Source organism: Canis aureus, chromosome 9 (genome assembly GCF_053574225.1).
Source record: "Canis aureus isolate CA01 chromosome 9, VMU_Caureus_v.1.0, whole genome shotgun sequence".
Lineage (NCBI taxonomy): Eukaryota > Metazoa > Chordata > Mammalia > Carnivora > Canidae > Canis > Canis aureus.
In genome coordinates, this window is record NC_135619.1 from 36,146,745 (window position 1) to 36,159,435 (window position 12,691).

Consider the following 12,691-nt stretch of genomic DNA (forward strand, 5'->3'; position numbering starts at 1 on the left):
CACCTGGTTCCATACTATTACAGTACTTAACACAGAGCACTATGATTGGTTGCATCCATTCTTTCACTAGGCTAGACTCTTGAGGGCAGGATCTTTTTATTTATTTAAATATCCTTAACCTCTTATGCAGTACCTGGCAAAAAACAGAATTTCAATGTTTATCAAATGAAGAATGAACAAATGAGGTGATCCTCCAGAGGATTGGAAATCCTTTCAAAAGCTCATAGAAATTGGTGAGAATGAAAAACAATCACAAATACCTCTTCCCACTTTACAATATTTGCACAAGGTCACAGAATTAGTAAGTGACAAAGCCAAGATGCACATCTACCATTGTCTGATCAGGAGCCTTAGCTCTTAATCACAATGGTATATGGTCACTGCATGCTGGTAACATTAGGGGAGGAGTTGGATCTCACATATTCTCACTTGGGCTCAGAGGTGACTTCTTGAGCTAATCTATTTCTGACATCACAATAAGGCACTCTTAATAGAATGCCTGCATCTTTTTGCATTTAGAATTACAGAATTTTAGTAATTATAGAGACCTAACAAGGAAATTGAGAGTTGAGTAGTTTGTCCATGCACAGACTATTTCACATTAAGTTCATTATAACATGTATTAAATTCATCTTAGATATTGACCCTTTTCTCATATAAAGTCAATCTTAAATATACTTTTATTTTTGGCCTACAAAATGACAACTGTATAATCATTTTTCGTCTGAACTTTATTAGTAAAAATACCCTATTGGTATTCAATCATCAAGTTTGCATTTACACAGTTTCTCTGATATACTTTTATCATTAATTAGCAACTACTCATAGCTGGAAAAAGATATAGAGAAACATATGACATGCACTTCAAATTTGATTCTTTCAAAATGAAAGTGCTGTGTTTGGGCACACTTTAACCTTCTCAATTTTGACTTTACTAATTTGCTCACTACAGTAAAAGAAAACACACCAAAATATAATTGAGTGATGAAATTGAGTAATTTTTATTTGGAATCCTTACATGTTTTCTGTAATGACCATTTCATCCTCCCTTTGTCCTAAAGACAAAGCTTTGGTGGTTGAATGGGGTGAAGAAACCCTCCAGAGTAGGAGAGGAGAGAAACCTAGTACAGGGGGTGTTGGAGCTCAAGTGGAGTGAAAAGGGCGTCACATGGGAGAGGGAGTGTGTGTATAAATTTTTAAAATGTGTGTGTGTGTGTGTGTGTACATACACACATAAAACCCCTTAGCACTGTCTACTGAGAGGGAGTAGAGACAGTGACATCTTGGTCATGATAAGCACATCTCACGCACAAATGATGACTTTTAAATACCAATTCCTACTAAATGGTAGAGAAATCACTGATTCTGGGGCTGGGGCGAGGCAAGGCAAGACAAGGTGAGTTTCGGAATCCTGTGTGCCTAAAAGGAAGTACTTTAAAAAAAACGATGACAACGTATCAAGAGGGCAAAGGAGCCAATGTGAAGGGGTTTGTGCTGGCTAATGTGGCACAATTTGAGAGATTCAATAAATAACAGATTATAATTCAAAATTAGTAACAGATTATAATCCATGACTAGCAAATCATTAATTCATACTGATATCAATAAATAGAAAATTTGATTAACAGGATATATAATGGCTTCAACTACTTCCCCCCAAAAAATACTCACAAAGAAAAAAACAGTAACTTTACAGTGGAGAAGCCTGATGGTAAGCAAATGATCAAAATGGACATCATCAGAAATGGGGCAAAATGAAATTGTGCACTAACAGAATGCAATGAGAACACAGAACTGCATCTGTTAATATCCCTACTAAAGAAGCACAGTTAGAATCTAATCATAAGGAAACAGGTAAATCCAAATTTAAGGACAGTTTATAAAACAACCAGGCTATCCACTTACAAAAGTCGAGGGTAGCAGAAGTCAAGCAAAGACTGATGAACTGTTCCACAGTGGAAGAAACAAGAGATATTGCAACCTAAGGAAACGTGATTTTGAACTGTATCTTTATACAACATTATTGGGACAATGAATGAAAATTGGATAGGTCTAAGGGAGTAATATGTGTTAATTTCTAATTTTGGTGGTTGTATTATGGTTATATGGGAAAATTCTTTCTTTTTGGAAATACAAAAGTACTGGAGGGTGATAGGGCATCATGACAGCAACTTACTCTCAAAGCGGAAAAATTTTATTTGTACAGTATTTACAACCTTTCTGTAAGTTTGAGATGGTTTCAAAATTTTTTCCTTAAAAAGCAGAATGCAGAAAACTAATCAATAGATTATTCTTAAAGAGCTGATAAAGTAATTCGAGCTAGAACTCCAAAAACATAATTTTAATTAGGATGAACTTTGTCCAATTCCTGTGTCCACTGTGCACATACAGGTTCTTCAAAACTACCTTAGTTTTATGCCATTAATTGGTCCAGAAATTCTTCATATGACTTTCAGAATCTTCTTTAAACTCACATACACACACAATCACACATTCTTCCTACTGGTTACGATAGTGATATGTTCAAAGATGCTGTTCAGTAGAGAGAAACTGAGTTCTATTTTTAAAATCAAACAAAAACGCAGGTATTACTATAAAAATAGCCTCCCCCCTTGTGGCAAAAAATGAAAGTACATTTTACTGGAGCATCCTAATATAGAGGCACTTAGTATTACTCCTTATAAAGTATTTTCACAGAATTTCAAGTGAATCCTCTAAATAGCACAAAGTATTTGCAAAAAATATACTTAGAGGTAGTTTCACAGGTCTCTTTAAGGTCAGCACTGTCCAGGTTCTGTTTAGACAATATTCTCTATAGCAAAAAGCTGCAGATTTGAGAGAATTGCCACAACAAAATACCAGAGTTCAAAGGAACTAAATTTACCCACAGTATAAAAAATTAAAATGATAGGTAAAAAGGGATGGTCTCACTTAAAGGCATCTGCCTATTTAAGATTACAGGGGCATCAAGAAGGTTTTCTACCTCTTAAAAGTTTAATCTAGAAAATCTGAAAGTCCACCATTGGAGATTAATTCCTTGGAGTTGGTTCCATCCAATCTTCAGACTTAGAGTATTAGTATAAAGATACACTGGAAGGGATAAGACATTTTCCTTCATTTAAGATTGCTAATTGTGAAAATAAAATCGGAGCTATAAATAAATGAAACTTAATTTACTCATTGCAGAATCCTAGCCCTATTCTTAACTCTCCACACTTCTATTAAGTCACCAGTCACTGATAATTCTATGTTTTACTGACCTTCCCGTGATTATAAAGTAATTTAAGTGGTTTTTCAAAGTAAACTTAATTCCAGTTTCAGACTTTTAAATTAAAAGTGGCTCAGTTGGATACTGTTTCTTCAACATAGTAATATAAATATTAGTATCTTGGCTAAAATGAATTATTGACAATTTTAATACATGTTGCACAGTACATATTAATATAGAAAAATACATGTTATCAGCAGCATAATGTTGACCATGTTCTAATCCATTCCACCTGCTCAAATATTAGTGCAAATAATTATATATTTGTAATGCATCACTGCTGTCTAGCACAAATCTATGCCTTCTGAATAAATGACTTTCCTCTGAGGTTGTTTGCTGTTTGGAGTATGATGTGATATATTCATATTTAAATTGGCTTTGTATGGTGAGGCAGACTGCAACCATCTAAAACACTTAGAAAATGAACAAGTATGGTTAATTACTTTTCCCTCCCCCTAGAGGTCCTACTTATCACAAGAACTGAAGTTTACTGTTACCACCCAAATAACAGTGTTAAAGTATACAGGGCTGAGTTTAAAAATACCAAACTTGTTAAGCCCAGAGTTATCAGCCTAACTGCTCCAAATCACCAATTAAAATTCTTACAATCTAATGTGTCATGTTTCTCCCCTAAATTTGGAAAGAGAGAGGATTGATCCTTGTTAAGAATAAAAGTTAGGAGTTAAGGCAATTCTTAAAAGATTAAACATGTTATTTTTGATTACATGAAGATGACTACCCATTGCTAATTCACTGAGTACCTTTTCCCTGTATTTTCACTCTAGCATTCATTTAAAAACTACCAACTGCATTGAATAGTTAACACAATTGACAAACTTATGACATTAAAACAGTCTGTTTTTGAAGGTAGAAATACTGATTTCCTCCTATTTTCCAAGGTACAGTTGTCATTTATTCCTGTTATAAAATATCATACAAAATACCTGGACTCTTTCTTCTGTAAAGATTATTAAGCAGACATAGTACTATAATTATGTAAAATAATACTCACTAAAGAGAACTTTTTAATAGAAAGATTTCTATTGAATACAAACTTAATATTAAATTAAAATTTCATGACCACTTATAAAATTTTAAAAACTAAATTTAAAAAGTATGATCACACATTGGAGACATTAAAAAAATCCAACAGTAAATTAGATACTGACCCTGTGTATCAACTTCATAGCCTAAACATTATAGTGAGAACCAGACATTGGATGAGAAGAGAATTAGATTAAGCAAAATTAGTGAGCCTATCAAAATAAAGGACCTATTTAAATGTTAAACAAGGAGAGTGTATGGAACATAAAGAATGAGTGAGAAAGGCTTAGGTTTCAATCTGAGCCTTTTATTAGCTATAGACCCTGAGTAGGTCTACTTAACGTTTTTGTGGCTTAGATGTTTCATCTGTCAAATTGAGATAATAGTACCCAACTTCCAAGACTGCTTTGGAATCTAATAAGATCATGTATACAAATGGTCAGCACAGTGCATGGGACTTGAGGAGATAAATGTAGCTCTGTTTTTATTATGCATTACAAGTTAAAAATTGCTGTTTTTACTTTATGTAGGATTATTTACTCTAACAACATGGACTGTTTTTTTTCTCCAAAGTATACAATGTATTTCAGGACTGAATTTCTCAAGCAGAGGGAAGTACTACAGAAATTGAATATAATTAAACTAATTGGGGTAAAAGCATAAAGTGCTTTCTATGTCAAATTGTCCAACAGAAATCAGGAGAATTCAGTTCACTTCTAGGAAACATCTCACATTTCTAAGTCAATGAGTAATAAATATATATGGGTAATATGCAGCCTACTTCTGTATTTTAAAAAAAAATAAATTCCCAGATATAAGCTTTTTAGTCAATGACAAATTATGCACTGATGAAACTTGCTTAGCTGTTCAAGCATGCCTTGGGCACTACCCTTATAAACACGACCACTCAAAAGGTTTTGTGGCTCTTCAGAACCAAAATTTCTTTATCTGGATACTTGTAAATATTCTCCATCATAGATTTAAAAAAGGCATTTTAAGGAAGCAGTAAATTCTCTACTTTGAAACAATTTGATAATTAAATTATTTCACTATAAGGCTGATAGTCAGATAGTGAAATATTTAAAGTGAAAGAGGAAAGAAAATCATTTAAATATATCATAAGTTAACATACTTAGCAGCTTTTTTTAAAAAGGGGGAAAGTGCCAGGGACTTGCAACCATGGTGATGCTCAAAATGAGGCTAATACTTGTCTTGAAATAGTCAGATATCTACTATCTAAAGATCCATCCAAGAGCTAATAATTCTTCATAAGGACTATTCATCTACTCTGTCATAACTTATAGATGCTAGACTTCCTTCTGAAATTTGTGTTGTGTATTTCACTTTCTGTACCATTTTAGGCAAATATAATATACTCAAGTTGCAGAGAAAAATAACCTGCAGTGTTTTGGAGCATATTTTCAACTTCAAAACATTACCTAAATATTGCCTGTTAGCTCATGCAGAACTGCAGAATACTAATGATTCTCCTTATTCAAACATAGGCTAACGTTATTAATATACAAAGTTCCATTATTGCTGCTTAAAATTTTACCATGTGCACGTGAAAAACATCTTACTTATTGATCTCTTTTGGGTCATATATTGTGGGAAAAATTTTATAGTGGCCACAAATATAAAAAATGCTTTAAAAACTGGAATACAAAGAATGCAAGGAATGCATAAGGGTTTATACAACAAAAAGTTTCTTAGAGAAAGATAATCAGCTTAGGTTAAATTTCAAATCTTAGTTACAAAGTATTTTTCTGCTAAAAAAAGTGAGAAGACCTATGCTATAAAAATAAGGAACATCTTGAAAACTTAAATAGAAATAATTTATAAAATTAAGTACAGATATCCTAAAGATGTAAAAATGGAGTGAAATAAAAAAACAATTGCAGGGAATTTGTTTATTAAGCATTAATGTTAACACTTCTAAGTATTCACTTATGAGTTTTCTTTGTCACTGCCTGGTCATGGACATAATGGAAAATATTGCACAAAACTCAAGCATGGAAATAATAATTAACAAAATATCTAAGCAACATGTATATGCTTTACATTTTAAAAATTAATCCAAACAAAATAATTTGAAGCACTTCTCTGATTTGAAGTCTTAAAATGTTCTCATGTTTTATTTTTTGTTTTTGTTTTTTGTTTTTTTTTTACAAATTGACACTGTACAAAGAGTTCAAATGGCCAGTAAAACTACTGCTTTAAAATTGTTGGCTTTAAGTAACAGAGGTATAATTTGAATTCACATCAGAGCTTTCTAAAATGGCAATAGTACAAGCATATGACTTTCTCTAGTATCCAAAATCTGCTCTGGCTCTCCCTTGGCTAAGGAATAGAAAACCAGACAGCCTTCTAAAGCTGCCATGATTTCCTAAAATGCTTTGATAAAAGTTGGCATACTTCATTTCTCTTCCTGACCTTGATAACACTGGGCTAAACAGAAAATGAAGAAAATTCAGTCAATAGTAACTTGAACAGTAGCTAGCACTGGACCTGGAAGTTTTGGTAAAAATCGATGACCATTCAGAAATATAGTCTTAAAAGAAAAGTAGTTTGCCAAAATTAGGCAAAGCAGCATACATTAAAGGAAAAAAAATGCCAAGAATGAGCTGAACATTAAAGTTTATCTGTTCCTAGAAGATTATGAACAACACAAAGGAAGCTGAAACACTATACAGATAAGAATGAATTCTTGCAGACCAAGTTTATAGAAATTGTAGAGTAATAGCCTTTCTAAATTTCCACTTGATGTTTAAAATTTTATAAGTGATTTATTATGTCACCATATTAAGCCAATTCAATTAACTCCAATCAGTAAGAACTGCTTCAGAAACGCCTTGAAAAAGATGACAGAAACTATAGATTTGAAAAGCAACCAGTTTTTACAAAGCTCATCTCTAGACTTAGAATATATAACACTATCAATTCCTGATTCCCCTTAAAATAGACTACCTATGGTTAGCCATCCTATCTTATTCCAGTTTAGCATTAAGAAAGAAATCTTAAAAGACTGCATTGTTGCTAAACACTGTCAATATTTCTTATATTTACCATTTAGACTATACCTCACTTTACTTCCCTTGTAATATTAAAATAATGAATAAATATGGTCCTTTAAAGTCCTCCACCTTATCTTAAGTGAAATATAAAATAAGGTAGACTTATTAACTTCTTGCTAGCATTGGCTTAAAATCTGTTTACGAAATAAGAAATAGTAAACTTTTTTTTTACCCAGAAAGCAGATGTATTCTGATCCATTCCTATTATCTACATAAAACATCTCATCATTTTAGTTTAGTTTATAACATTTTTCTTGGAATATTACTACTGTACCTCAGGAAAAAAAATCTAATTAACCAACTACAGAAATTATGCTCAATTGTTAACCTTTTGAAAGAGGCAAAAGTTCTCTAGGAAAACCTAAAGTAACTTGACTAACAATTACCAAGTGCTGAAAAGGTCATTAAAAATTGGTAAATAATAAATGCAGTTTTGCTGTATTTTACCATTAATGCAAAATAGGATGGTGAAATTTCCCAATAGCATATGTAAAAGAATGTCAACTGGAACACTGATAACATCTCATTTGTCTTCTGACACCAACATTTTCCAGGATGAAAACAGTGACATGTAGTTTCACAGAATTTAAAATTTAGAATTTGAAATTTATATGTTCAAGAATGGAATTAAAATTCAACTTCAGGTGAAAAAGCAAAATATGGCTGGTAGTGTTCAAATTTCAAATGAAATCTCAAGGGTAAGTATGGCTGCTGTTTATCCAAACAGTCATTTTTCCATAAAATGTTGGCTTTGTCATAAGAAATCTCCTGTGCTTTCTATCAACCAAAGGCCTGCTGAAGTACAACATGTTTCCCTTATAAATTCAACCTCAGCTGAAATGTCGAGCAAGACGGGCAGATCTATAGTCAGCACGAAGTTGTACGAAGGAGTGAAGAATGTTCTTGTCCAGATTAGCAAGTTGTTCTCCTGAGCAGACTTGCTTTAAATTATCTGGAGCAACTACCAGAAGATTGCAAAGTGCATGCAGAGTATCAAAAAGCTGTAATACCAGTGGAATCTGAATTGAAATAAGAGAAGAAAAAAAAAAAAACATTGAAATAAAACAATTTCTAGTTTTACAATTAGTTTATAAATTCTTCTCATTTATATACTCTTAGGACTGACTAATGTAGTAAACTTCAATACTAAAAATTATAAAAGCTCCTGAAAGTGTTAAAACTCAAATATTTCAGAGAGTATATAAACTTGGTATAATTTTTTTGAAAAGATACAGGTCAATTTTCTTCAATAGTAACAATCATTTATATTTTTGTGGATTAGAATTAGTTACCATTAATTTAGTACTCTTCTTAGATAATTTAAACCTTAAGGTAAACTGGTTTCAGAGACATGTATGCGAAAAAATATTTTCCTTATGTGTGATATAGACAGCATTAGTTATGAAAGTGAACAATGTCATTTGGACTGTGGAACTGAAATATGTCCTCATCTAAAATAAAGTACACAGCAAAAATGTGTTAAGACAGAAAATATGATTAGAACAAGGCTTTTTCAGTTAGGATATATTAGATCTGTCTCACTATGGTATCAACAAGTTGTAAACTTTTCTGTAGTGATTAAAGTCAGCATGTGTTTTTAATGGCCTGACTTATGATCTTGAGCCTATTTACAAATTTTATATTTGTGAATACATACCTTGAAGTCTTTGGCACACTTCCTATATTCAGCTACATCACAAATTGCTAACATGCCACCCATACAACTGTAGGAGTATTGTTGAAGATGCTCATAAATAAGTCGATGAAAACGTACTCCAAGTTCCATCAAAACTGTATCCACATTCTTCCCATCCATGGAATTTTTAATCTTTTCCACTTGCTTTCTTACATAAGCACAGACTTTAACACAGGCCTGTAAAATGTTTTCTACACTTATTACATAGAAATGTGTATCAGCTTAGCTAAGGAGAAAATACATACAGTGTCTCATTAATTTCTAAGTATAAAAGAAAAAAAACTTAGAGCACAGTAAGATACACCAAAGAAAATGTTAATGAAAGTATTAAGCATAGCAGATATTCTTACTAGCATATTGAATCGTTTTACTTACATTAGTATATTGAATCAAAACATTGTTTTCATCCTCTGGCTTAAAATCTGTTTTCTTTTGTTCTGCAGCCAAGATATGTTTCATCTGTCCAATCATACAATTTAATGTCCTGGAGAATTGAGAACACCATATATTTGACCCACTTATTTTATATTTACTTTAATTTATATTATTTATACTAAATTGAAATTATTTCATTTCAGAGCACCATAAAACTATTTACTATTGGTAGACTTCAGATTTTAGAAAAAATAAATTCTAGGTCTTGCTAGCAATGAACTCTTGGTTTTATTAGCTTCCTGCTCTTGCCCAATACTTTAAGATAATCTTAAAGATCTTAGAAACTTGTCACTAACTTATTTCCTTAGCAACCATATATAGAGAATGGTTAGTATGAGGGGAAAACAGAGGGTTTAAGACAAATAGCCAACGTTTGGAAGAACTGGTAAGAATAGGAGAGTCACACATTCTAAGGACAAGCAGGAGGCTAAACAAGTGGTACTAAAGACTCAGTTGAGAAATGAGAACATGGGTTTATAGCAGTGTATTGATAATGCTCAAGTTACATGATATTATCCAACAGCAATCAGCTACCCAGTTACAGGAATAAAAGACAGCACTGGTCCAAAACTTTGGATCTGTAAGATAGTTAAGGATAATGGAAATAGTTTTTAGGGTAATTACAAGGGACTAATTTAAGAGATGGATCAAGCAACCTAAGTATAATAATGAATAAAGAAATGATAGTAGATTGGAAAAATTCCCACTGAGGTCAGAAAGCAGGTTATGGAGTTGGAAGAACAGGAGGTTATGAGCAATGAGTGGGATATTCAAGTTTGAGGTTTTTGCTACCAATGATAATGAGGGCTGCAGGATATGAGTGTAGGCAACTAAAATGAAGACGATCAAGAATATGAATGGGTCAAACACATGGTAGGGGAAATAACTTACGATTTAAGGTTAAAAGGAAAATTGTAAGCCAGATGCCCAAATCCTCAAAAAATGTAGGACACTAACATAAATGACTGAGAGACAATAGCAGTAAGAGAAGATGCTGTGAGTTTTAAAGACAAAGAGGTTCTGACATAACACCTATAGATGGATACTGGTCTGAAAATATCAGAAGGGATTACCTCTTGGCTCCATGGTACATGGGTAAAAAAATCAGAGGTTCATATTCATGAAACCACTACAGAATACTGTGCCTTCAATTAGTCAACAAGTGCAAAGCCTGAGACTAAGGCTTATACAGAAAGATGTTAAGAAGACTCCAAGGAAATACATCTTTCCTATACCTTTGAAAGCTTAATGTAATCAACCTCCCCATGTCCCAAATATAATTTTTCAGGTATTCTGAGGCAAAGCAAGAAGAAACAAATTAAGTTAATATGAGGCAGTTGGGTTAGGAAAATAAATACTTCTTGAAGTGATGATTATAATATACGTAATAATCATAAACATTATATTAAATAAAGTTCTGTGTGTGTGTGTGTGTGTGTATATATATATATATATATATAATCTCATATGGTTCTAACTAAAAAGAAAAGGGAGAGACCAGTTTTAGGATTATTCTAAGCATATAATTCAGTAAATTAATCTCAGTAATTAATTTTATAACATCCTTATTTTTCCTAGTTTTATTTTTCAATTTTATTTTTCTTTCCCTCATTATCATATGTTGTATGGTACTTCTTGATCTTACTAAGAGTATAATTTGGGACGTGAGCTGAAAGTTTGATACTACTGATAATGTAAAAATTATTTATTTTCATTAAATACAGTGGATTCCAGGCTATCCTTATAACAGCACTGAAACTAACTTGCACTCAAATATGCTTTCCTAAATAGAAGAGAAAGAAACAGAATTATAGTAAGTAAAAAAGATATGCCCAAATCTAGTAGCATGGGCTTTGAATTTGAGTTCCAACTCTACCACCATTAACTGTATGATCTTGAGCAAATTCCTTAACTTCTTTAAGCCTCCATTTCCTCATGGGTAAAAGAAAGATAGCATTTCCTATCTAATAGAATAATACATGTGAAGGTCCTTGCACTGTGTCTGGCAGACAGCAAATGCTTGGTAAGTGGTAACTATCACCATCATCATCAATATATGCCCACTATGTCATCTCAAGAAAGGATAAAAGACCCATTGCTCTATGCTATTAACAGGTAATTAACTACAGAAAAAGTAAACAAAATTTTTTGAATGCAGAGTTTGGATTCAATTAATGAAATTTACTTACAAAAAACTAGTGTATTTATTTAAACCATTTCAGATATAGGCCTGAAAATTCTAAATGAAAATAAAATCCTCTATGTTACATACCATTTTTTTTTTTTTTTTTTTGTTACATACCATTTTTAAGGAGTTTGGAGAGAGAGAGAGAGAGAGAAATAAAGAAGTGAAGGAGAAAGTGGTGGCTTACAAAAATGGTTTTCAATTGAAACCAGTTTAAAAGTATACCTAAACATACTGAAAACCATTTTCATGTTGCATTTATAATGGTGTTTTTACAATTTAAAAAATAGAAGAGAAGGGGGGGTGCTTGGCTGGCTCAGTCAGTAGACTACGTAACTCTTGGTCTCAAGAATTGTGAGTTCGAGCCTCATGTTGGGTGTGGATTTTATTTTTATTTTTTTATTTTATTTTATTTTTTAAAAATTATTTATTTATTTTATGAGGGAGAGAGAGAGACAGAGGCAGAGACATAGGCAGAGGAAGAAGCAGGCTCCATGCAGGGAGCCCGACATGGGACTCGATCCCAGGACTCCAGGATCACGCCCTGGGTCGAAGGCAGGTGCTAAACCACTGAGCCACCTAGGGATCCCCTGGGTGTGGATTTTAAAATAAAATCTTTAAAGGGGTGCCTAGGTGGCTCTTCAGTTAAGCATCTGACTTTTGATTTCAGCTCAGGTCATGATCTTAGAATCATGATTGAGCCCTGCATCCAGCTCCCCACTGAATGTGGAATCTGAGATTCTCTCTCTCCCTCCATCTTCCTTTGACCTCTTCCCCCCACTCCTGCTTTCTTTCTAAAATACCTAAATAAATCTTTAAAAAAAAATCTTTAAAAAACAAATAAACATAAATATAAGAGAAAAGGTAAAACTGATAACTTGCCTATCAATGCCAGTATCCAATTTCATCTCCATTTGTTCAATTATTTCTTTTTTCTTCTGAAGGCATTCAGATAACTTAGGAGAAGAGCTATTCAATGTTTAAAGGGG

General features: G+C 32.7%; 1 protein-coding gene across 2 annotated transcripts in view; it reads right to left on the minus strand.

Annotated features, from left to right (window-relative positions):
• Positions 1-6,444: 6,444 nt before the first annotated feature.
• EXOC5 (exocyst complex component 5) overlaps positions 6,445-12,691 on the minus strand; it is a 54,540-nt gene continuing 48,293 nt past the window's right edge. Inside the window, exons 15-18 of one of the 2 annotated variants that reach the window (XM_077909403.1) lie at positions 12,585-12,671; positions 9,458-9,566; positions 9,044-9,259; positions 6,445-8,405 (exon numbers count right to left, since the gene is read on the minus strand). In XM_077909403.1, coding sequence (XP_077765529.1) covers positions 8,217-8,405; positions 9,044-9,259; positions 9,458-9,566; positions 12,585-12,671 — 601 coding nt within the window. In that variant the 3' untranslated portion in view covers positions 6,445-8,216. Of the gene's footprint in view, positions 8,406-9,043; positions 9,309-9,457; positions 9,567-12,584; positions 12,672-12,691 lie in introns of those variants that run through there. The other variant, XM_077909404.1, reaches the window with a different exon arrangement.